General features: G+C 43.9%; 1 protein-coding gene across 5 annotated transcripts in view; it reads left to right on the top strand.

Annotated features, from left to right (window-relative positions):
- Window positions 1–738: 738 nt before the first annotated feature.
- Window positions 739–26,805, top strand: part of VPS13C (vacuolar protein sorting 13 homolog C) — a 192,363-nt gene continuing 166,296 nt past the window's right edge. For all 5 annotated transcript variants that reach the window (XM_038746191.1, XM_038746188.1, XM_038746189.1 and 2 more), the window contains exons 1-5: window positions 739–861; window positions 19,128–19,171; window positions 21,699–21,741; window positions 23,897–23,992; window positions 26,135–26,236. In XM_038746191.1, coding sequence (XP_038602119.1) covers window positions 765–861; window positions 19,128–19,171; window positions 21,699–21,741; window positions 23,897–23,992; window positions 26,135–26,236 — 382 coding nt within the window. In that variant the 5' untranslated portion in view covers window positions 739–764. The remainder of the gene's footprint in view (window positions 862–19,127; window positions 19,172–21,698; window positions 21,742–23,896; window positions 23,993–26,134; window positions 26,237–26,805) is intronic.

The following is a 26,805-nucleotide window of genomic DNA, read 5'->3' as shown; positions in this document are numbered from 1 at the left end:
CACAGTAAGTGCTCAATAAATACGATTGATGATGATGATGATGATAACAAGTTCTTCCCAAGCGCTTAGTACAGTGCTCTGCACACAGTAAGTGCTCAATAAACACGATTGATGATGATAACTTGTCCTTCCCAAGCTCTTAGTCCAGTGCTCTGCACACAGTAAGCGCTCAATAAATATGATTGATGATGATTGATTTCAAGGCCCTACTGAGAGCTCACCTCCTCCAGGAGGCCTTCCCAGACTGAGCCCCTTCCTTCCTCTCCCCCTCATCCCCCTCTCCATCCCCCCATCTTACCTCCTTCCCTTCCCCACAGCACCTGTATATATGTTTGGACATATTTGTTCCTCTATTTATTTATTTTACTTGTACATATCTATTCTATTTATTTTATTTGGTTAGTATGCAGGGTTTTGTTCTCTGTCTCCCCCGTTTAGACTGTGAGCCCACTGGTGGGTAGGGACTGTCTCTATAGGTTGCCAACTTGGACTTCCCAAGTGCTTAGTACAGTGCTCCGCACACAGTAAGCGCTCAATAAATACGACTGATTGATGGCTCTGCACACAGTAAGCGCTCAATAAGTACGATTGATTGATTGATCTTTATTAACATGATGAGAGGGCGGGATCGCGTGAGGCGGCTGAGGAGGCCTGCGCGCCTGCGCGGCGGGGAGGTCACGCGCTCGAGCGGCCCGGGCCCATGGTGGTTCCCTGGGAGGGGAGGGAGGGAGGGGGGCTTGTTGTTGCCTCTTCTGCACCTCGCCATGCTGGAGTCGGTGGTCGCCGACCTGCTCAACCGCTTCCTGGGGGACTACGTGGAGAACCTGGACAAATCCCAGCTGAAGCTGGGCATCTGGGGAGGTAAGAAAGGCCAGGCCCCCCCTGCCCCGCCATCACTTCCACTCCTGCCCCACTTTTGCCCCCTTGGCCCCATCTCCCGGCAGCCTCCGCGCCTGGGGATGGCCCTCTGCCCTTCTCCCCGCCTCAGAGTAATAACGATGGCGTTTATCAAGCGCTTACTATGTGCAAAGCACTGTTCTATATATGTTTGGACTTCCCAAGCGCTTAGTACAGTGCTCTGCACGCAGTAAGCGCTCAATAAATACGATTGATTGATTGATTGTACATATTTTGTTCTCTGTCTCCCCCTTTTAGACTGTGAGCCCACTGTTGGGTAGGGACTGTCTCTATATGTTGCCAATTTGTGCTTCCCAAGCGCTTAGTACAGTGCTCTGCTCATAGTAAGCGCTCAATAAATACGATTGATGATGATGATGATTTATTTATTTTACTTGTACATGTCTGTTCTATTTTATTTTGTTAGTATGTTTGGTTTTGTTCTCTGTCTCCCCCTTTTATCATCATCCATCGTATTTATTGAGCGCTTACTGTGTGCAGAGCACCGGACTAAGCGCTTGGGAAGTCCAAGTGGGCAACATAGAGAGACAGGCCCTACCCAACAGTGGGCTCACAGTCTAAAAGGGGGAGACAGAGAACAAAACCAAACATACCGACAGAATAAAATAAATAGAATAGATATGTACAAGTAACATTAATAGAGTAATAAATATGTACAAACCTATATACATATATACAGGTGCTTGTGGGGAAGGGAAGGAGGCAAGATGGGGGGATGGAGAGGGGGGCGAGGGGGAGAGGAAGGAAGGGGCTCAGTCTGGGAAGGCCTCCTGGAGGAGGTGAGCTCTCAGTAGGGCCTTGAAGGGAGGAAGAGAGCTAGCTTGGCGGATGGGCAGAGGGAGGGCATTTTATTTTGTTGGTATGTTTGGTTCTGTTCTCTGTCTCCCCCTTTTAGACTGTGAGCCCACTATCGGGTAGGGACTGTCTCTATGTGATGCCAATTTGTACTTCCCAAGCGCTTAGTACAGTGCTCTGCACATAGTAAGCGCTCAATAAATACGATTGATTGATTGATTGATTGATTCCAGGCCAGGGGAATGACGTGGGCCGGGGGTCGACTGTGAGCCCACTGTTGGGTAGGGACTGTCTCTATATGTTGCCAACTTGTACTTCCCAAGCGCTTAGTACAGCGCTCTGCACACAGTAAGTGCTCAATAAATACGATTGATTGATTGTTCTAAGCGCTGGGGAGGTTACAAGGTAATCAGGTTGTGGGGGGGCTCTCAGTCTTCATCCCCCATTTTACAGAAATCCCGTGGCTCAGTCTTACCTCCTTCCCTTCCCCACAGCCCCTGTGTATATGTTTGTACATATTTATTACTCTATTGATTTATTTATTTATTTTGCGTTTACATATCTATTCTATTTATTTTATTTTGTTAGTATGTTTGGTTTTGTTCTCTGTCTCCCCCCTTTTAGACTGTGAGCCCACCGTTGGGTAGGGACTGTCTCTATATGTTGCCGACTTGGACTTCCCAAGCGCTTAGTACAGTGCTCTGCACACAGTAAACGCTCAATAAATACGATTGATTGATTCTTCTAAGCGCTGGGGGGGTTACAAAGTGATCAGGTTATCCCACGGTGGTGGTGGGGCTCTCAGTCTTCATCCCCCATTTTACAGAAATCCCGGCTCTGTCAGAGAAGCAGCGTAGCTCAGTGAAAAGAGCCCGGGCTTTGGAGTCAGAGTTCATGGGTTCAAATCCCGGCCCCGCCGCTTGTCAGCTGGGTGACTTTGGGCAAGTCACTTCACTTCTCTGGGCCTCAGTTACCTCATCTGTAAAATGGGGATTAAGACTGTGAGCCCCCCGTGGGACATCCTGATTGCCTTGTAACCTCCCCAGCGCTTAGAACAGTGCTTTGCACATAGTGCTTAATAAATGCCATCATTATCATTATTATTATTGTCAGCTGTGTGACTTTGGGCAAGTCACTTAACTTCTCTGGGCCGCAGTTCCCTCATCTGTAAAATGGGGATTACGACTGGGAGCCCCACGTGGGACAACCTGATCACCTTGTATCCCCCCCAGTGCTTACTTACATAGTAAGCGCTTAACAAATACCATCATTATTATTATGAGGCCCAGAGAAGTGAAGCTGACAAGCTGACAAGTGGCTGAGCCGGGATTTGAACCCTTGACCTCTGGCTCCAAAGCCCAGGCTCTTTCCACTGAGCCATACTGCTCATCCCCCCCACTCCGAGCGCTGGGAAAAGAGCGTGGCGATGCCCGTCTTCTTGTTTTGTTCTGTTGTCCATCTCCCCCATCCCCTTATAGACTGTTAGCCCGTTCCTGGATAGACATGGTCCCAATCTCTTACTAAATTAGGAAGCAGCGTGGCTCACTGGAAAGAGCCCGGCCTTGGGGGTCAGAGGTCATGGGGTGGCTTTGGGGAAGCCACTTCTTTTCTCTGGGCCTCAGTTACCTCGTCTGTAAAATGGGGATTAAGACTGTGAGCCCGTTGTTGGGTAGAGACCGTCTCTATATAATAATAATAATATGGCATTTATTAAGCGCTTACTATGTGCAAAACACTGTTCTAAGCGCTGGGGAGGTTACAAGGTGATCAAGTTGTTCCACGGGGGGCTCACAGTCTATATGTCGCCAGCTTGTACTTCCCAAGCGCTTAGTACAGTGCTCTGCACACAGTAAGTGCTCAATAAATACGACTGAATGAATGATTGACTGTAAGCCCCACGTGGGGCAACCTGATCACCTTGCATCCTCCCCAGCGCTTAGAACAGTGCTTTGCACATAGTAAGCGCCTAACAAATACCATCATTATTATTTTTGTACTTTGCAAGCGCCTAGTACAGTGCTGTGCACACAGTCAGCGCTCAGTAAATACGATTGAATGAATGAATGGGAAATGAGGGGCAGCAGCAGAGGGAAGTCGGGGAGATTCTGCCCGGAGTCTCTCCTGCCCCCCGCTCTCCTTCAGGGTGGATCGAGGCAGGGGGCTCAGGATGGGACGGGTGTGGAAGCGATCGTGGGTATCAGAGACGCTTAGTACAGTGGTCCGCACTCAGTAAATACCCCAGTGGAGTTTCCGGCTTTGGAACGAGGCCTCTCCTCTCCCCTTGGCCCGCGGAGGTCCAGGGCAGTGGTCCCACGTTCTCTAGACTCTGTAAGCTGGTTGTGAGCAGGGAAATGTGGCAGTGTGTTGTTCTATTTTCGTCTCCCAAGTGAGGAGCAGCATGGTGTGGTGGTTAGAGTGGGAGTCAGAAGGTCACGAGTTCTAATTCTGCCCGTGCCACTAGTCCGCTGTGTGACCTGGGGCAAGGCACTTAACATCTCCCCCATTTAGACTGCGAGCCCACTGTTGGGTAGGGACTGTCTCTATATGTTGCCAACTTGTACTTCCCAAGCGCTTAGTACAGTGCTCTGCACACAGTAAGCGCTCAATAAATACGATTGATTGATTGATCTCTGGCCCTCAGTGTGTCTTAGTGAAAGAAAACAGGCTTAGGAGTCAGAGGTCGTGGGTTCTAATTCCGCTTCTGCCACCTGTCAGCCTTCTGACTCTGGGCAAGTCACTTAATTTCTCTGTGCCTCAGCTGAAGCCTGTGAACCCCAGGTGGGACAACCTGATTACCTTGTATCTACCCCAGTGCTTAGAGCCTAGTAAGTGCTTAACAAATACCGTTATTATTATTATAATTATCCATAAAAAGGAGATTGAGACAGGGAACCCCATGTGGGACAAGGACTATGTCCAACCCGATTTGCTTGAATCCACCCCAGCGCTTAGTACATAATAAGTGCCTAACAGATGCCATTATTACCATTGTTACAGTGCTCTGCAATCAGTAAGCGCTCAATAAATACGATTGATTGCTGTAAGCTGGTTGTGAGCAGGGAACATGCCCTCCCAAACCTGGTATAACCACTCTCTCAAGTACGTAATAACAGTGCTCAGCACACAGTAAGTGCTCAATAAACATAATAATGGTGATCAGCACACAGTAAGTGCTCAATAAATACGACTGATTGCTGTGTGGAGTGAAGAATCATAGCCTCATCCGGATCTGGCACATCATGGGCCTCCAGGAAGCGAGAGTAGAAGAAATGGAAACCCGGCAGGACAGGACCCAGGCGCTCCGCACGTGGCCGGTGTCCTCGACTGGAGCCTGCGCCCGAACTGTGAACTTGGCGTCCAGCCCTGGCCGGAGGAGAGAGGCCATCAGGGCAGGAAAGGGACCTACAGCAGGAAAAACTTTCTCAGCTGACTCAGTGAATGACTGTTGACTTTCCCCCAAGGTCTCGGGATATGGTTTCCATCTCTGTGCTTGGAGGAGTCGGGGAGGGAGAGAGAGAGGTACTGCCTCTGGGCAGGGTTGCAAGTGACAAGTTAAATAGCTGAACACCAACTGCGTAGCGTAATGCCTTCTCAAGTAGAATATGCCTTCCTCTTGGGAAGACGGTAGAAGATTAGGGCGTTCCAGTTGTTGGAATTCTTAAAAACAAACCAACAATCCTCCCAGACTCCCGCCCCCACAAAACACCACCGTGATTCATGATTTTAACACTCAGAGTTGGATTTACATGCTTAGGCCTGGTTTTTAAAAGTGACCTAATCCTCTAATTTGGCAGTATTCATTGTACTTTCTGCAACATATCTTCCTCTTTAAGATTTTTACTATAGTGACCATAAATTGAAGGGAATATAAATGTAGATCAAAGGAAAAGCCTATAGGAATCATGAGACATGGTTATCATCATGGTCCAGGGTGACCCTCTGCCACCCCAAACTGCACTTCTTATCTTCCCTCCTAAACCCACCCCTCCTCCAGTCGTTCCCTTTTCTGTCAATAATGGCACCACCCTCCTTATCCCAGAGGTCCACAACTTTGGTGTCATCTAACTTTGGTGTTAGCGCTTAGAACAGTGCTTTGCACATAGTAAGTGCTTAACAAATGCCATCATTATTATCCTGACTTGCCACAGTCCTTCAGTGCTCGTAACTGCTGGTTCTTTCTTCAAACTTCCTGGGTGTGCCCCTTCCTCTTCACCCAAACACGCTCTCGCAATATCGTGATTAGACCACCGACTGTCTTAGTTCCCTCATTGGTCAGTTAATCAAATGATAGTATTTATCAAGTGCTTGCTCTGGGTGGAACCCAGTACCAAGGGCTTGGGAGAACACTGTAGAGGTATGGACGTGATTCCTGCCCTCAAGGATCTTTCGGTTTTGAGGGAGAAACAGATACTTAAAGTACAGGTAGGTGGAAGCAACAGTGTTTAACGTTTGTAGGTGGTATTTGGAAGGGTGATTTGTATCCAAGTGCCTAGGTCACGCAGAAATGCTGAAGTGAGGAGTCTGGTAGGGAGATGAGATCAATCAGGAAGGCCTCCTGGAGGTGTGATTTCAGAAGGGTGTTGAAGATGGGAGGAGCAGCAGTTTGCCGGTTGTTAAGTGGGAGAGAGTTGCAGGGAGGAGCGAGACCGTGAGCAAGAGGTTGGTGGGGAGAGAGGTGAGACGATGGTGCAGTTAGTAAGTTGGCATGAGAACTAAGTTTACGAGTTGAGATGTGGTGGAAGAGAGGAGTGAGGATTAAATAAAGGGAAGAGAGATTTTCAAGTGCCTTAAAGCCATTGCCAGGGGTTTTAGCTTAGCTTGATACAGAGAGGAAAGGAGTGCCATTAGCATTCTTTGAGGAGTGAGGAGATGTACAGAATGTTTTAAAAAATACTCTGGCAGAGTGAATTATGGATTAGAGAAAGGAGGGACTGAAGACAAGGAGGTCTTCGATAATAGTAATAACGATAATGATAGTGGTATTTAAATGCTTACTATGTGCCAGACACTGTACAAACTGCTGGGGTAGGTACAAGGTAGTAGGGTTGGACACAGGCCATGTCCCACATGGGACTCACAGTCTTAATCCCCATTTTACAGATGAGGTAACTGAGGCACAGAGAAGTTAGGTGATTTGCCCAAGGCCACATGGCTATGTGGCAGAGTGGGATTAGAACCCAAGTCCTCCTGATTCCCAGGCCAGTGCTCTATCCACTGTGCTATGCTTCTTCTCTAGATACAGTGGTTGAGTGAGAATGTGACAAGTTCCCGACCCCAAGTGATGGCCGTTTGGATGGAAAGGAAGAGGTGGCTTTTGGACATGTGAAGAACTGGTAGAGTTTGATAACTGACTTCCTGAGTACAGGGATTGAAAGAGAGAGAGGAATCAAGGATAGTGTCAAAGCTGTGGGCTTGAGAGTGTTCTCCCAGCCAGTCCCCTCTTCAATGTGTAATTTATGTTGCTGTTCAGTTTGTTTTCCTTAAACTTGCTTGACTCTTCAAGCCCTCCACCCCCAGTGGCTTCCAGTTTTCCACTACATCGATCAGAAGCTCCTTACTGGCTTCATAACTCCACCAGCGCTTCTCACTTTTACACACAGGCTGTCGTCACCCGCTACTCTCCTGGCTTTCGCCCTGGCTTCTCCCATGTTAACCTGTCTGGACCTCACCTTTGATTCTCCTCCCCCTGCCCCTTGCACATTCTGTGCGCTCTGCTCCGAATGCCCTCCTGTCTCTGCTCAGCTCGTTCCACCTTCAAAGTCCTTCTAAAACCCCACCTACTCCAAGAAGCTTTCCTTGATTCCCCACAACCGAAGTCATATCAACCCAACATCATTTATATTTTATACTCTACTTCAGCCCTTATGTATGTGTACTTTTGTTATTTGCATTTCCTGCTATTCCCTCTTAACATACTTGTGCTACTGCGTGTTAGGTTGTTGCTGTTCTTCCGCCTACTCCCACCGTTTGAAAATCGTTTGCCTGTTCATTGCCCAAATTCGTTCCTAGAGGATATCGACCATGACTTTTGCTTCTGTTGTATTCTCTCAAGCACTTAGCGTGGGACTTTGCACTCAGTAGGTGCTTAATAAGAACTCCTGGAAAATTTGGCCATGAAGAAAATGCTTGCCGTGTGTCAGGGCCACAGATAGGTTTGTGTTCTACCATCTATCTGAAATCGTTATGTAATGAAGCAATTGTCTCCCATATTTATATCGTCGGATGACCTCTTAATTCTTTAAAGAATGTGTACATTTTTCCACCAAGAAGTTGGAGAGTAAGGAGGGCCACCTTTTAAGCCAGAAATTGACATGCCAATCAATCAATTGTATTTACTGAGCACTTACTATGTGCAGGGCTTGGGAGAGTACAACCACAGTATAACATATACATTCCCTGTCCACAGTCAGCTTAGAGGGGAAGGCAGATATTATGATAAATTATGGATATGTACATAAGTGCTGTGCCACAATTAAAGTCCACTGATTATGTAATCTTCACAATTGAGTTTCTCATGCAAAATGGTAAGCAACTTTTCTCTTTTTATATTACAAGAACTGTCGTGAGACTAAACCCAAGTTTCCTTTCATGTACTGTACAGTGTCAAATGTCTAGTGGCAATAAAGTACCTGTGTAATATGAATGGACAGAACAGGGTGTCTTTTTTCTGCTACATTGAGATTCAACAAAAATACAAGTCGTGCATTTTCTCAGCTGCAGGGAAGCTATTGAAAATATCTGTGTCTTTGACCCTATTAGAGAAAAGTAAAGTCTTGTTGAGATGTTTCACAAGGAACTCTAGTCTGTGAGCTCTTTGTGGGCAGGGGCTGTGTCCACCAACTCTGTTATATTGTATTCTCCCAAGTGTTTAGTACAGTGCTCTGCACACAGTAATTGCCCAGTGAATACGATTGATTGATTGAAGGAAGGAGAATTATCTGAGAAATTGATATGATGATGATAATAATTGTGGTATTTGTTAAGCACTTATTATGTGCGAGGCACTGTACTGAGCCATGGGGTAGATACGAAGCAGTCTAGTTGGACACAATCTCCGTCCTACATAAGGCTCACAGTCTTCATCCCCATTATACAGATGAGGGAACTGAGGCACAGAGAAGTGAAGTAACTTGCCCAAGTTCACCCAGCAGACAAATGGCAGAGCTGGGACTAGAACCCCGTCAAGTCCTCCCGACTCCACGCTCTATCCACTAGGCCACACCACTTCTCTGAAAGTATATTGACTCTACCTGAGTATATTTGTCCAAAGGCCTGGTCACATAATTAACGAAACAGGGGAGCTTCAGCAGTTAGAGTTGGTGAGTGGAGGCACCTGAAAAGCACTTAGTACAGTGCTGTGCGCATAGTAAATGCTTAATAAGTACCAGGGAGGTCAGCTTCAGGTCTAATTGGACACAGTCCTTGCCCCAGATGGGACTCACAAGTCAAAGAAGAGAGAAGAGAAGGCAGGGAATCCCCAGTTTGCAGATGAGGAAACTGAGACACAGGATTTGTGACTAACTCTGTTGTGCCTTACCCTCCCAAGCAATTAGTACAGTGCTCTGTACACAGTAAGCACTCAATAAATACCGTTAACTGATCGCCCAAACTCACTCAACAGGCAGGTAGTGGAGCTGGGATTGTAATCCAGGTCTTCTGATTCTTAGGCCTGTTCTCTTTCCACCAGGCCACATTGCTCCTCAATTCAGACTGCAAAATTATATTGAAGTGAATTTCTCTTGTTTCACAGTTAAAAGTCAGATCAGAAAAAATACTTTATCTGGGAAACATTACTGAGGCATACTCCTCTTAATAGGGTGATGAATGCCTAGAATGCAGTTGAGACTACTAGTACTGTTACTATTATCATTGTTATTAAGGGCCGTGGAGTCATTTCTGATTCATAGCGACTCCATGGATATACTTTCTCTAGATCGTCTTGTCCTCTGCCGTAATCTGCAACCTTTCTAATGGTTCTTCCGTTATCGTTGTTATGGTCTCCATCCATCTAGCTGCCGGTCTGCCACTTACACATTTTCCCTGGACTTTTCCTAGCGTTAGTGTCTTCTCCAGAGAATTAGTCCTCCTGATTATGTGTCCAAAATGTGCTAATCTAAGTCGAGTCATTTGGACTTGCGGGGACCACTTTGGTTAATTTGCTCCAAAATCCATTTGTTCGTTTTTCGGGCAGTCCGTGGTATTCACAAAAGCCTTCTCCAACACATTTCAAAAGAATCAATGTTCTTTTTATCCTGCTTTTAGTAATAATAATGGTGATGGTATTTGTTAAGCACTTAGTATGTGCCAAGCACTGTTCTAAGTGCTGAAGCACAGTGTCTAGCTCTCTGGTTCCATTAGGAAGAAATATCATGCTCATGTCTCCCTAATGCTAAAAAAAGCTCCTTGACCCCACAGTTCCTTCCAGGTATTGCTCCATTTCCCTCCTACCATTCCTCTCCAAACTCCTTGAGCAAGTTGTCCACATCCGCTGTCTCCAGTTCCTCTCCCCTGATTCTCTCTTTAACCCCCTCCAATCTGATTTCCACCCCCTTCATTCCACAGAAATCACTCTCTCAAAGGTCACAAATGATCTCCTTGCCAAATCCAGTGGCCTCAACTCCATCCTAATCCTCCTCGACCTTTCAGCTGCCTTCAGCACCGTTGACCACCCCCTTCTCCTGGAAACACAATCCAGCCTTGGCTCCACTGACACTTGTTCCCCTGGTTCTCCCCCTGTCTTTCTGGTCGCCCCTACTCTGTCTCTTCTGTGGGCTCTCCTCCTTTGCCTCCTACCCCTCAATGTGGGAGTCCTTCCAAGCTCCGTTCTGGGTCACCTTCTATTCTCCATCTGTGCGCACTCCCTTTGGGAACTCATTTACTCCCATGACTTCACTTATGACCTCTTTGCAGAAGATTCCCAAACCTACATCTCCGGCCTTGATTCCTCTGCAGTCTTACATTTCCTCCTGCCTTCAGGATATCTCTACTTGGATGTCCCACTGACACCTCAAATGCAACAGGTCCAAAGCAGAACTTCTCATATTCCCAGGCAAACCCTCTCCTCCCCCTGACTTTCCCGCCACCATAGACAGCACTACAATTCTTCCTGTCTCTCAAGAGCTTCCAGTAGCTGCCCATCCACCTCCACATCAAACAGAAACTCCTTACTATCAGCCTTAAAGCACTCAATCGCCTTGCCCCCTCCTACCTTACCTCACTTCTTTCCCAGCCTACACACTTCTCTAATGCCAACTGACTCGCTGTATCTTGATCTTGTCTGTCTTGCCTCCGATCTCTCGCCCACATCCTACCTCTGGCCTGGAACACCCTCCCTCTTCGTATCCTCCAGGTAATAATAATAATAATGATGGTATATGTTAAGCGCTTACTGTGTGCAAAGCACTGTTCTAAGTGCTGGGGAGGTTACAAGGTGATCAGGTTGTCACAGTTTTAATCCCCATTTTACAGATGAGGTAACTGAGGCACAGAGAAGTTAAGTGACTTGCCCAAAGTCACCCAGCTGACAGTTGGTAGAGCTGGGATTTGAACCCATGACCTCTGACTCCAAAGCCTGTGCTCTTTCCACTGAGCCACGCTGCTTCTCCCGGCTGATAATCAGGGATGATCATTCTCCCTACCTTCAGAGCCTTACTAAAACCACGTCTCCTCCAAGAAGGCTTTCCCGACTAAGCCCTCATTTCCTCTATTCCCAATCCCCTCTGCATCATCCTTATGCTTGGATTTACACCCTTTATTCACCCTTCCCTAAGTCCTACAGCATGTATGTACATATCTGTAATTTATTTATATTAATGTCTGTATCCCCCTCCAGGCTGTGAGCTCATTATGGGTAGGTGAGGTAGGTGTCTACCAACTCTGTTACGTTGCACTGTCCCAAGTGCTTAGAACAGTGCTCTGCACAAAGTAAGAGCTCAATAAACACGATTGATCAGTCATGTGAGAGCAATATTTTTAGGTAAAGGTCTTGGAAAGCAGAATTATTTGACTCTTGTGGACTGTTGTCTTCTAGACTGTGAGCCCACTGTTGGGTAGGGACCATCTCTATATGTTGCCAACTTGTACTTTCCAAGCGCTTAGTACAGTGCTCTGCACACAGTAAGCGCTCAATAAATATGATTGATTGATTGATTGTGAGGAAAAGTGAATAGAGGAATGGAATTATTTTTCTGATTTGTACCATTTGATTTTTAGGTACTTTGTCTTAATAACTGTGGTTCATATTGAGCTGTTTGTGCCAACCATTGTGTTAATTATGGTATTTAAGTGCTTACTATGTGCCACGCACTGAACTAAGCACTGGGGTGAATACAAGCAAATCAGATTTGACACAGTCACTGTCCCACGTGGGGTTTCCGGTCTCAATCCACATTTTACAGATGAGAGGTAACCGACGCACAAAGAAATCAAGTAACTTGCCCGAGGTCACACAACAGACAAATGGTGAAGCTGGGATTAAAACCTTCTGATTATGCCATCCTGCTAATGTAATCATTTCATCTAATGATATTTGAGTACTTATTGAGCATTGAATATTTGGGGGAGTAGAGTAAGTAGACACAACCCGTGCTATCAGGGAGTTTACAATCCAGTGGGGGTGGCAGACATTAAAATAAATTACAGGTAGGAGAAGCAACAGAATATAAGGATATGTACACATAACTGCTGTGGGGGTGGGGTGACTACCTTAAGGATTTTGGGGTTCTGGATTGAAGTTCTTGGTTGATGCAGTAGATATAATATTACTTGATCACAGTTCTGAAGCAGGGCTCACAGTAATAATAATAGTAATAATAATAATTATAGTATTTCATTCATTCAATCATATTTATTGAGCGCTTATTGTGTGCAGAGCACTGTACGAAGTGCTTGGGAAGTACAAGTTGGCAACATATAGAGATGGTCCCTACCCAACAGTGGGCTCACAGTCTAGAAGGGGGAGACAGAGAACAAAACAAAACATATTAACACAATAAAATAAACAGAATAAATATGTACAAATAAAATAAATAAATAAATAGAGTAATAAATACATACAAACATATATACATATATACAGGTGCTGTGGGGAGGGGAAGGAGGTAAGGCGGGGGATGGGGAGGGGGAGGATGGGGAGAGGAAGGAGGGGGCTCAGTCTGGGAAGGCCTTCTGGAGGAGGTGAGCTCTCAGTAGGGCTTTGAAGGGAGGAAGAGAGCCAGCTTGGCGGATGGGCAGAGGGAGGGCATTCCAGGCCCCGGGGATGACGTGGGCCGGGGGTCGACAGCTGGACAGGTGAGAACGAGGCACAGTGAGGAGTTTAGTGGCAGAGGAGTCAAGAGTGTGGGCTGGGCTGTTGAAGGAGAGAAGGGAGGTGAGGTAGGAGGGGGCGAGGTGATGGACAGCCTTGAAGCTGAGAGTGAGGAGTTTTAGCCTGATGTATAGGTTGATTGGTAGCCACTGGAGATTTTTGAGGAGGGGAGTAACATGCCCAGAGCATTTCTGCACAGAGACGATCCGGGCAGCGGCGTGAAGTATGGATTGAAGTGGGAAGAGACAGGAGGATGGGAGATCGGAGAGGAGGCTGATGCAGCAGTCCAGACGGGATAGGATGAGAGCTTGAACGAGCAGGGTAGTGGTTTGGATGGAGAGGACAGGGCGGATCTTGGCAATGTTGCGGAGGTGAGACCGGCCGGTTTTAGTGACGGATTGGATGTGAGGGGTGAACGAGAGAGCGGAGTCGAGGTTGACACCAAGGTTGCGGGCTTGTGAGACGGGAAGGATGGTAGTGCCGTCAACAGTGATGGGAAAGTCAGGGAGAGGGCAGGGTTTGGGAGGGAAGACAAGGAGTTCAGTCTTGGACATGTTGAGTTTTAGATGGCGGGCAGACATCCAGGTGGAGATGTCCTGAAGGCAGGAGGAGATGCGAGCCTGGAGGGTATTTGTTAAGCCCTTACTGTGTGCCAGGCTCTGTACTAAGCTCTGGGGTAGATACAAGCTCATTGGGCTCACAGTCTCAATCCCCACTTTACAGATGAGGTAACTGAGGCGCAGAGAAATGAAGTGATTTGCCTAAGGTCACACAGCAGACAAATGGAGGAGGTGGGGAGCAGGGATATCTTATCCTCTTTTTACAAATGAGGAAATTGAGGCAGAGAAATTAAGTGACTTGGCCGGAGTCACTCACCAGGCAAGTGGCAGACCTGGGAGTAACCCAGTTTTTCTGTCTCTCGGTCCTGGGCTCTTTCCACTAAGCCTGGAGACTAAATCTTGAGTAGGTTGCTTCAGAACAATGCGGTCAATTCAATAGAAAACCCTGCCAAAAACATTAAGGAAGTGGATAATTTCCTTAGTTCTCATTTTCACAGTTACACCAGACTTAAGTTCTAGTTAAAGCAACCGACTCTGAGTGAAATAAAACAAAGATAAATAGGTCAAATTTCAGTCCATTCCATTCCAAAAATAATGGAAAATAATAATACTAACAACTGTTATTATTATTAGATAAAGATATGCTGGAGGAGTCCGTTCCACATTGGAAAATCAATCAATCAACTGTATTTATTGAGCACTTACTGTGTGCAGAGCACTGTACTAAGCTCTTGGGAAGTACAAGTTGGCAACATAGAGAGACAGTCCCTACCCAACAGTGGGCCCACAGTCTAAAAGAAAACATTTGAGCTCAGGACTGGGAGGAAGGAGATTCGGGATCTAATCACTTGCCTGCTTTTTGTGACCTTGGCCATGTCACTTCACTTCTCTGTGCCTCAGTTTCTTCATCTGTAAAATGGGGATTGAATGCCTGGTCTCCATCCCCCTTAGACTGCGAGCACCATGTGAGACAGAAACTCTCAGATCTGGTTAGTATTTGTGCTTAGCACAATGATCGGCACATAGTGAGCGCCTAACAAATAGCACAATTATTATTTTATGGGTCACTGCATTAGTATTACAAGGTGAGGCTTTTCCATTAAATTAGTGAAAGCTACCGTACGTAATGGGAGGTATTTTAAAGGAAAAGACCACTTTACGGTGTACTTTCACTAGAGGAGTAGCAGTGTGGCCTAGTAGAAAGAGCATATGCCTGAGAGTCAGAGGAGCTGGGTTCCTGTCCTGGCTCCAGCACTTGTCTGCTTTGTCACCTTGGACAAGTCACTTAACTTCTCCGTAAAACGGGGATTAGGGCTATTAACCCATGTGGGACGTGGACTGTGTCCAACTTGATAAGCTTGTCTCTGCCCCAGTGCTTAGTACAGTGCCTGGCACCTAGTAGGCTGAACACGTACCATTAAAGGAAACCCAAAATGAAAACTAAAGACTCATCCCACCTGCTTAACAGCATGGTTGATATCAATCTTTCCCAGGGGCTCAGAACAATGCCTCCCGGGCACATTACTGCCTGCATAAGGAGGAAGGTTTATTTGGTTTTCTTCCACCAGGAAATAAGTAGTACAGCTGTTAGCAGTTTGAGGTGTGTCCAGGATATAATTATCTGAAGAATGAGCATAACATAGGAAACACTATGGGCAAGGTCTGCAACCTTTTCGTAGGTCTGAATGTCTTAAGCTTTTGAAGCTTTGTTTTAATGCTGTATAAAAGGGGGGAGAGAGTCAAAGGTCTTCCAACGATCTGGCCTCCTACTTCATTAGTAAAAGTAATAGCAGCAGGTCTGAGCTCCCCAAAGTCACCCTCCCCCTTCTCCCTCCCCCCACCCCGGCTCTCAACCCTCTCAGCTACTCTCCCATCCTTCCCAGCAGTGTCTTCAGGTAAGATCTCCTCCCTCCTGTCAAGTGCTACTCCATCCACCTATGCTTCAGACCCCATTCCCTCTCATTTTATGAAAACTCTCGCCCCTTCCCTCCTTAACTTCCATCTTCAACCGCTCACTCTCCACTGGTTCCTTCCCCTCTGCCTTCAAACATGCACACGTCTCCCCCATCCTAAAAAAAAACCCCTCTCTTGACCCCACTGCCCCTTCTAGTTATTGCCCTTTCTCCCTACTACCCTTCCTTTCCAAACTCCTAGAACTAGTCGTCTACACTCGCTTCCTCGAATTCCTCAACACCAACTCTCTCCTAGACCCCCTCCAGTCTGGCTTCCACCTCTTCCACTCCACCAGAACTGCCCTCTCCAAGGTCACCAATGACCTCCTTCTTGCCAAATCCAACGGCTCTTACTCTATCCTAATCCTCCTCGACCTCACAGCTGCCTTTCACACTGTGGACCACCCTCTTCTCATCAACACACTATCCAATCTTGGCTTCACAGACTCCGTCCTCTCCTGGTTCTCCTCTTATCTTTCCGGCCGTTCATTCTCAGTCTCTATGGTTGCACTATCAGAACGATTCTGGGGCATTCAGGGAGGGATGTGTCCCTGGCATCGCTGTGGGTCGGAGACGACTCAATAGCTAAAGGCAAGACAAGAAAAAGCGGGGAGCCTGGAAGGGAAGAAAAGGAGACCTGCTTTCCTGGCTATCTTCCCAGCCTAGAGCAAGCTGTTCATTTCATTTTGAACCTCAAAATGTAAGTGTGAGTGTGAAAGGGGATTTGTGTAGGAAGCTTGTGTGTGCCTCCTTTTAGTTCATCATGAAGAAACTGCTAGGGTATCTCCACAGCATTTATGTACATGTCACTGAATTATATATTATAAATTATTTATATTAATGTCTGTGTCCCTATCTAGACTGTAAGCTCGTTGTGGGCAGGGAGAGTGTCTAACTTTGGATTGTACTCTCACAAGCACTACCATCCTTCAACTACCACATCTATACGGATGATTGCCAAATCTACATCTCCAACCCTGATCTCTCTCCCTCTCTGCAGTCTCGCATTTCCTTCTGCCCTCCAGATATCTCTACTTGGATGTCTCACCATCACCTCAAACTTAACATGTTTAAAACAGAACTCCTTATCTTCCCACCAAGCTCTGTCCTCCCTCTGGCTTTCCCATCACTGTAGACAGCAACACCATACTTCCTGTCTCACGAGCACATAACCTAGGGTTATCCTCGATTCTTATCTCTCTTTCAACCCATATAATCAATCTATCATTAAATCTTGTTCAACCTTCACAACATAGCTAAAGCCGTCCTTTCCTCAGCATCCAAGTTAGCCCAAGCACTTATCCTATCCTATCTTGATTATTGTGTCAGCCTCCTTGCTGACCTCCACTTTTTCAGGTTCACTTAGATCTATCAGTGGCCAATCCGTGGAATTTATTGAGTGCTTACTGTGTCCAGAGCACTGCATAGCAGAGTATAAATCAAATCGAGTTGGTGGACATGAACCCTGCCCACCGATAGATTTGCTCTTCTAGGGGGATAACAAAATGACTGATTTATTTTAGCATCTCTTTTGGTACTGAGTTAAATACAAATGATCGGGGTGCTGCACCTTGAAAACATATGCAGCATTTACTCTTTCCAGGCTGTAGTAACTTCCCTTGCTTTCTGTGACTTCATTTTAGACTGTAAACTCCTGGTGGGCAGGGAACATGTTTACTGACTCTGTTGTATTTTATGCTGTGAAGCGCTCTGCCCACAGTAAGTGCTCATCAAATGTGACTTATCGACTGACTTGCCTTTGAGAACTGTCCTTTGCGTGTGATCAGGATACATTGAATTCATTATTTTGAAAGTAAAAATACCAGATTATTGTTTTGTTGCCCATTAGGGCCTATTTCTAGAATGATTGTTCTTTTTTTATTTTTGTAAATCATGAGCAGTATTTTCCTGAACCCTGCACAAAATAATTGATCACAGTCTTTAGTGCCTTTGTGCATTTTTTCTTATTAAAGAATATAATGCAAGAAAAAATTATTTTCCAAATGTTACTCTGTAATCTCTCCCATACTTTTCATGAGGTTGTTTCCCCACCTACAATGCAAATACTGTTTTTCAGAGAATGATTTGAGCATACCTTTATTGAATTTAACCATGATTAGGTTTACTTAATTATGCTGATTTGCTAACATGCTGATTTTGTCCCATAGGTGGTGGGTGCTCAGAACAGATATTTATTTGTTCTTCTTGTGTGTTAATAGAGTCCCGAATTAAAGGTGAAACCAAAAAAGATAATGAGGGAACATTTACCAGGCTAAAAATGAGACAAAATTGTCTCTAGTGCTCACTTCATGCTCATCCAATAATCCATTAAAGGCCCAGTGTTGAATTTTGTGTGAGATTTTCACTGGAGGCCCAGTTTCCAATGAAACTGAGTAGGTCTATCACAGCCAGTAGTAGTGGTGATGGTATTTGAGTGCCTGAAATTGTGAGTACCTCGAGAGACTGGGGCCGTGTTTAATTCCCGCCCAAGTGTTCCCTCCTAACACTTAGTACAGTGCTCTGTGCACAGTAAATGCTTGGTAAATACCATTAGTACTACTTGTGGCAATGAAAGTGCTAGGCGAAGTACAACAGAATTATGAGACAGATTTTTGCATTCAGGTAGCTTGCATTCTAGTCTGAGTCCCTGGATTTACATGGTGGGCCCTGTTAACTGTGGAGATAAAATAAATCGGTTAATAGCTACTGGGGGAAAAACTTCACCGGATTTTGTTAAACTTAATTTAGATCGCCTGAACTTTGGGGTAGATACTGCGCTTACTTCAAATCATTTGGTTGGATACTAGTGCAGGTTTTCTAGTTGGAACTCTAGTTCAGTCAGAATCACAGTGATATAAAAATGTGCTGCAAGGGTTAAATCTGGCTTCAGAGGTGTTTGGTAATTGAGACTAGAATTTGGGCCAGGAATTCTTATCAACCGTATATGATATGAAGCCTTTTATATACTTTTTCTCACCCATAGGGTTGGCAATTTTATATAGAATAAATATTTTTAGGGTTGTAGAAGTTTTGCTGTGCCTGTACTGGAAAAGTGGGAATTAGACAGATGTTCTTTAATAGTGCAAAGTGCAGTGTTGTGCACAGATTAAGGGCTTAATAAATAGCATTGCTCGACTAATATTTGCCTAGTTTGTAAGCATCCGAGAAAAATGATGGGAAATATTAGCATTCTCTTTTAGTATTCGCAGGTAAAATGTGGAAATTAAGAGGAATAAAAAGGTTCTAGTGTTGTTTCATTGATGGAAGTTTTTAAACTTTTCCAGTCTACCATAACCAAAGCTCTGAGTCATGAGTGTTGATATTGTGGGACCGGAAAAGGCCTCTTCCCAACTCAGGCTGTTTATATCTAAGTAGTTCAAGTAACTGATGACTTGCCTAATTCTTAAAGATCAACTAGGATTAACAACCACAAAATCAGAAAGCTATTTCCTTGTTTAGCAAATTGTCCTGTGCAGTTTCTTCTCATACTTGATGATCAAAGAGTCTAATGCTTTGTGTGGTGATAGATTAAAAAACAGGCTCTTATACTCATTTAACAATATTTCTTTTTCCTTTCTCCTTTTCTCATTATTTTAGGTAATGTGGCCTTAGATAACCTACAGATAAAAGAAAATGCACTGGTAAGTATTTTTGATAAATGCCTCCTTCTGTAATACTTCGGAACAGTATTAGGTTCTTAAGTAGAATAAGGGAACGTTTCCAAATCAGCTAATTTGATGTTATTTGGGGTTTTCAGATATCTTTAAGAAAGTGAGTATGAGGCAGTCCATTTGTCTCAGAGGAGTGCTACCTGTGTTTATTCTTGGAAAATGTAATAATATTGAGCTGCTTGTTTTGGATTGTTGTAGGAGAAAGATTTCTCTTTTCACATTGAGACTTGTTCTAATTCTAATCTAATCCCAGTTTTTTGGGTCTGGTTAAAGCAAAAAATTATTAGTCTTACCATCACAACTCTGACTATTTTATCTCTATCACTCAAAATTACCTTACAGAGATTAATACAATATTTGCTTTAAATAACATGCAAAAATAAAAATAAATAGAAACAAGTAACGTAGCTTATGTATTAGGGCACAGCTAAAGAAGAGGAATGGAGTATTTTACATAATGAAACGATTCCTTTGATCATAAAATGAGATGACTGATTTTTAATTTAAAATTGGTCTATTCAGAACCTAATTAATTGCAGTCCTTACCCCCTGGATTTAAAATTTAAGTAATACTTGCGAAAGCACGCATGAATGGATTTTTCAGTGTTTCGAAGAGTTAAAATTGAGCTAAAGAAAGCATTGCAACTTTGAGTTTTGGACCCAATTTTCTGGTTATGCTGGGCTTTAATAGGCTGTGACCTGGCCTTTATAGTCAGTCAGTGCTATCTGTTGGGTGCTTACTGTGTACTAAGTGCTTGGGAGAGTACAGTACAACTGAGATGGTAGATCTATTCCCTGCCCGCAGTGTGTTTACAGTCTAGAGGGGGTGTACATATATGTGTCTTTAAGTTACATCAGGAGGAAGGAGAGCTATGAAGTAGAGCTTTTTATTTTTAGTCTAGAGGAAAGCAGCAGACTGAGATGGAGATGGTTTGTGGGGCCTGACACGTTTTCGACCTTTGGCCTATTGTCCCATGCACAAAACTGTATGAACAGCAGATTTTTTGAGGAAGAACTGGCAGTTTAGAAACCGACTAAAAAACGGAAGGTAAATCAATCAGTGATATGAATTGAGCACTTACTGTGTGCAAAGCAAAGTGCAAAATACTGCTTAGGCACCAACAGGGTTGGTAATAGTTGTATTTTTCGTTAAGTTTTTGTACAAGTCAGTGGGGTAGATATAAGATTATCAGGTCAAAACCAGTCCCTCCCTTGCAGGGGCCTCACAGTGTAAGGGGTGGGAGAACAGGTATTGAATCTCCATTTTACAGATGAGGAAACCGAAGGCCCTGAAAGTGAAGTGACTTTCTCAAGGTCACAGGAGGCAGAGGGTGGAATGGGGGATAGAACCCAGGTCCCTTGACCCCTAGGCCCACACTCTTTCCACTAGACCATGCTACTTCTCCTCATCCCTGCTCTTAAGGGGCTTACAGATGAGATGGGGAGAGAGAAGAATGAAAGAGGATACCAAAGGTGTGTGCTGTTGGGCCAGGAAAGATGGTGGTTTTGTGGTGGTACTGGAAAAGTTAGGAAGAGGTTATGGTTTATGAGAGAAGATGAGTTAGTTTGGGCATATTGAGTTAAGGTTTTGATGGATCCAGCAGATGCAAATTTTCTGAAGGCAAGAGTAAATATGCCATTGTGCAACAGGTGAAAGATTGGGGTCTGAAAGGTAGATTTGAGTCATCTGCATAGATAGAGGTGGTAGTAAAGTGTTACCTTTGAGTGGGTGGATTTGGGATAATTAGGAAGTAGAGGATCCAGAGTTAAGCCTAGTGGACTTCTCCACTAAAAGAGTGAAGTATTTATCTGTAATTTATTTTGATGTCTGTCTCCCCCTCTAGATGGTAAGCTCCTTGGGGGTAGGGACCGTGCCTACTAACTCCATTGTACTCTCCCAAGCACTTAGTATAGTGCTCAGCATTCAATTCATTCACTGTCATACTTATTGCGTGTTTACTGTGTGCAGAGCATTGTACTAAGTGCTTGGGAGAGTACAGTACAATAATAGACATGTTCTCTGTCTAGGGAAGTGGCATCTATCATTTCCTTTATGATGAAACACTTCCTTTTTCCTCAAAGTATTCTCATTTATTGAAGTTATATATAAGTACCAACCTCATAAAAGTGACAGCGTAAATTTTTTAAGCACACTCCCAGCTCACTTTAAGATTTTTCTAAAGTACAGTGGAGATTATAAGGCTTCCTACATTTGATCCTTTGGCAGCAGTAGAGAAAGTGTAGGTAGGAAGCAGGGGGTAAATTCAATATCCAAATTATTACAGATGTAAATTCAAAAGGGCCGGCATAATCCAGGTTTTACTGTAATTAAAGACTAAAGTCAGGTATCTACTCATGGTAAAATCAATTTGCCTCTTGTCCTGAAAAAATAAAAAAAAAGTTTTTGAAGAATTTTAGTCATTTGAAGTTGATTTAAAAATGATTTGTTTCCAAAATTTGATTTGTATATTTATCATTTTTTTTCTTTCCTTCTAAGAGTGAATTAGATGTACCTTTTAAAGTAAAAGCTGGTCAAATAGGTAAGTAACACCGTTGCCAATTATTGCAAAGCCTCTAGCATTGTTTAGTCCCAAGAAGATTCTGTCCTTTTGAATCTGGTCGTGTGAACACACAAATGGACAAGGTCCCTAGGCACCTTCCAGTTTCTCAGAGGGAAGAATCAGTACCCACTCTCCACTTCCTCTGTCCTCCATGTGGGACAGGAACTGGGTCTGATTTGATTATTTTATATCTACCACACTGATTAGCACATGTAATCACTAAATGCACAGCCTAGCGTGAGTCCCTACTGAATTACGCTTTGCCCCCTCCTACCTCATCTTGCTCTCTCCTTCTACAGTCTCCCCCTTTTAGACTGTGAGCCCACTGTTGGGTAGGGACTGTCTCTATATGTTGCCAACTTGTACTTCCCAAGTGCTTAGTACAGTGCTTTGCACACAGTAAGTGCTCAGTAAATACGATTGATTGATTGATTGATTGATTCTACAGCCCAGGCCGTACACTTTGCTCCTCTGGTGCTGACCTTCTCACTGTGCCTTCAGCTTTCCTGTCACCGCTGACCCTTCACCCACCTCCTTCCTCTGGCCTGGAATGCCCTCCCTCTTCAAATCTAACAGACAATGACTCTCCACAACTTCAAAACCTAATTGAAGTCACATCTCCCAGACTAAGCCCCACTTTTTCCTCATCTCCTACTCCCTTCTGCGTCACCCTGGCTTGTTCCGTTTGCTCTCCCCCCCTTCCAGCCCCACAGCACTTACATACATATCTGTAATTTTATTTATTTGTATTGATGCCTGTCTCCCCACCCCTCTTGGCTCATCATGGGCAGGGAATGTTACTTTATTGTTGTATTGTACTTTCCCAAGTGCTTAGTGCAGTGCTGTGCCCACAGTAAGCACTCAATAAATATGATTGAATGAATGAATGAATTGCAGTTTGGAGGACTGATTTTTCCAATTTGCTGAAGTTACGGTATTCTTGCTTTCTAAAGTGTGAGCAATTTAATTATTCTGAATAAAATGTAATTGTGAATACTCTTTGTTTGGACCAGCTCAATTACACCGTTTTTGGTTTCCTATTTGAATATGTATTTTTAAGATGAATTTTTTTTTTCATCTTTGAAATTATTTAATTTTTCTGGCTGAAACAACTCCAGGGTAGACCTTTAGAATCACTTTGACTCACAATGTAAAGACAGCGCCAGGGCACATTTTATTCCCTTCATTTTTTAATATTTGTATTTCAATTCAACTTGGTCTACGTAGACAGCATTGAGTGCCTTGGTATGTAATATTTTTTGTGTGAAAACACTTGTACTTGCCACAGTGAAGTAGAGAGCTAAGGAATGGACTGTTATGCTGGAATCTGAGTTGTAGACTCAGTTTGCTTTTGAGTTGCTGAGTGGCCCTGAGTAAATCATTTTACAGGGTTGAACCTCAGTTTCATTATTTGGTAGATGGATTTGGGGTTGTAGTGTGAGGGAGAAAAAGATACCGGATCGTATTCCCCTTTGCCAGTGCAGGGCAGATTTCTTGCCTGCCTCTTTACTTTTACAAATACTATATACCAGATGAGAAATTCAAAAAAGCCACCCTGATTTGCAATGTTATCACATATTATTTTTGTACATTCTAAAACAGCAGTACAGTTTCTAGAAATTTCATTCATTTCCAAGTATTGGAAGCTGATGGTTACCTCATGTGATTATGTTATTACCTATCCAATTATATGTTATTACCTATCCAATCCTGACAATTACCTATCCATGTGTTTGTTATTTTCATTTTTCCCTTTTTTTGCTGATGCTCATCATTTTGTTTGTTTTTGTCTTCAACCTTTGGTCACTCCCCAAGCCTCTTCAAATTTATTCTCTCTGTGATTTTATGGGGGCTTAGTTATTGAGTGAAAGTAGGAAGAATTTAACAGTCCCAAGGTTAAAGTGCCAGAGAGGCTGTCGTCAGTGTAAAGAACTTAATTCCAACATAAACCTTATCTAATATGCTTTTCTTAGGGCCTTTTAACCTTAAGGTCAAATCACACTTTGCCTACCTTTTGAGAGTGACCTACTTTTATGTGCAAATGTAGTTTTCCCCTGTTTTGTCCCGTATGTAAAAGAAAAAACTTTAATATCATGTTTCAGTTGCATAAAATAGGATTTTTTTTTAATATTAGATAAGCTTACTTTGAAGATTCCTTGGAAGAATCTCTATGGTGAAGCAGTTGTTGCAGCTCTAGAAGGCTTATACCTACTTGTTGTCCCTGGAGCAAGTAAGTCACTCTAAAACTTCAAACTTGTCCAATAATATCAACATCAAATTGAATTTCACATAGAGAGATGTTCAGTGTCTATAATGTAATGGTATCTGCTAATTCTGTTGTACCCTCCCAAGTGCTTAGGACCGTGCTCTTCACATAGTAAGCGCTCAATAAATGCCATAATAATAATAATAACTGTGATATTTGTTAAGCATTTACTGTGTGCCAAGCCATGTACTAAGCACCGGAGTGCATACAAGCAAATCGGGTTGGACACAGTCCCTGTCTCATGGGGCTCACAGTCTCAATCCCCATTTTACAGATGAGGTAACTGAGGCACATACAAAAGAAGTGATTTGCCCAAGGTCACACACCAGACAAGTGATGGAACCGGTATTAGAACCTTCTGACTCCCACCCCTGTACTCTGACTATGACATGTAATTGGTTGATTGATAATAATAATAATAATAATAATAATAATAATAATAATAATAATTGAGATATTAAGTGCTTACTATGTGCCAAGCAGTATTCTAAGCACTGGGGTTGATATAAGGTAGGTTGTTCACAGTCCATATCCTTCATGGGGCTCACAGTCTTGATCACCATTTTACAGATGAGGTAACAGAGGCACGGGGAAGGTAAATGACTTGGCCACGGTCACTCAGCAGACACGTGGCAGAGCCAGGATTAGAACCCACAACCTCCGATTCCCAGGCCCATGTTGTTTCCACTAGGCCAAGCTGCTTCTCTCATTGATGCATGTAAGAGGTGCAGCAACTTGCACCTGGACAGATTCTGAATCTGTTTGCCTCAGTGTAAACTCATTCAAAACCATAGAGGATAGTTTCTATGCTTTGAATGAAAAGGGCATGCGTTCAGTTCTCCTTGTGTCCAACCTGATTTGCTTGCATCTACCCCAGTGCTCAGTACAGTGCCTGGCACATAGTAAGCACTTAACAAATGCAATTATTATTATTGTTATTAATATTATTTATTAAATAAGTTGGCCTGCTGTGGAACTGCAGGGCTGGCCGACTCAGAGCCTCCAGAAAAGCATGTAGTTTGGGAAGGCAATGGCCCTGGATTCCAAGGATTGTTTTTTTGTCCTTTTCCCTTTCTCCTGCCTTTGCTGATGTGAAAAGAATGCTAATGACCTAACAGTGTCCTACCCAGAGTTTGTAGCAAAAACATGTGTCACAGAAGAACGGAGGATGACTGACAGGAAGAATGATGCATTCTTCCAAAATTCAGTGTAGGTATTTTCATTCGTGACAAAATCTCCCTGTCCTCAGGGATCCTCACTGAGATTTCGTCTTGTCAAGAAGAGAGGGACAAGGCAGGTGTAATTTTTATTACCAGAATGAATTGCAGGATTTGGGAATTGGGGAGGAACAGGAGCGTTTATGCAGCACCTAGTGCATTCTTAGCACTTGGAGACAATATCCAGGTGAGAATGAGATACGGTCCCCTGCCCTGGGGACAGACACGTAAGGAAAGATGAACCGATAAAAGCACAAAGGCAACATAAAAGACTGAGAAAGTAATAAATATAACCAGACCAATAGGGTATTGTGACAAGTAGAACAGGGTTTCAGGCGACCCGTGGTTCTGTGTCCAACATTCGCAACAGCCTTCTTAGTGTTTTAAGATTTGTGTAGGCATCCTGCCAAAGTTTAAGTCCTTCCGGCCCTAGTGGCACAGGGCAGGTCAGGAGTGGTACCTCAGGTTGGCACAGTAGAAGGGTGGCAGGGGATCTCAAGCGCTTAGTACAGTGCTCTGCACACAGTAAGCGATCAATAAATACGATTGATCTGAGTGGTGGTGTTCAGCTTTTCAGTGGTTTGGAAAGCCAGGGACACCCATACCCAGTGTTTAAGTCCTTCCCAGCATCAGGACATTTTTTTTTTCCTTTTGTTCTGGGCAAATCCTTCTTGTGTTAGCAGAAAGTACAGCTTTTTTTTTCTACTCAGATTCTTATTGTTTCACTTGCATGTGATATTTTGAATTCTCCCTCATTTTTCCCAAGTGTTGGTGTAAAACACAAAATAATGCTAGTTTTTAAAGAGGTTGCATTTCATCGTTTTATTTTCATCAGACTCTTTTGTAATATAAGTTGCATTGATTTTTCCTTTTTTTCTATCTCATGTAGGTATTAAATATGATGCTGAAAAGGAAGAAAAGCAGCTGCAGGATGCTAAACAGAGAGAGCTGTCAAGGATTGAAGAAGCCCTCCAAAAAGCAGCAGAGAAAGGTCTGACCGAGCTTGCCCAGCTGGGTATTCAGTTCATTTGGGGGTGTTGATTCTCTTCTTCGATGCTTTACAAGTTTCCTCCAAAAGCGATTTAAAAAAATTCACATTTCAGTTTTAACAATGAAACCCCAGAATTGGGTATAATCATTTTATTTCATAGCTCATATTTTGTAGGATATCTACATTTGCAGGGAGTAAAAAGCAGTGGCTTTTTACAACCCTCTAATAGTCATGCACTATAATCATTATTGCAGTCTTTCCAGATGCTACTTTAAGGTCCTGGCTAGCTTATCATGATTTCATTTATAAACTTGGACATTTGGGACTTCTTTGGTTGCTTGAAAGACTGTAGCAAAATCCCGGTAGCAGCGGCAGGATTTGGAGACATGTTGTTTTTAATCTCTCCTTCATCCTGAATGTTGTTTTGTGTGGTGAAGACAGGGAGTAAAGACTCCTCTCTGACCCAATTTGGGGATCCGAGGGTGCTTTCTGGGTCCCCTCTCTTCTAACAATCCATCGGAGACCCAGAAATGGATGAAAACTCAGTATGAAGTGCAAGGAACTTAGGT

Source organism: Tachyglossus aculeatus, chromosome 5 (genome assembly GCF_015852505.1).
Source record: "Tachyglossus aculeatus isolate mTacAcu1 chromosome 5, mTacAcu1.pri, whole genome shotgun sequence".
Lineage (NCBI taxonomy): Eukaryota > Metazoa > Chordata > Mammalia > Monotremata > Tachyglossidae > Tachyglossus > Tachyglossus aculeatus.
This window is presented reverse-complemented; position numbering and strand designations above follow the sequence as displayed.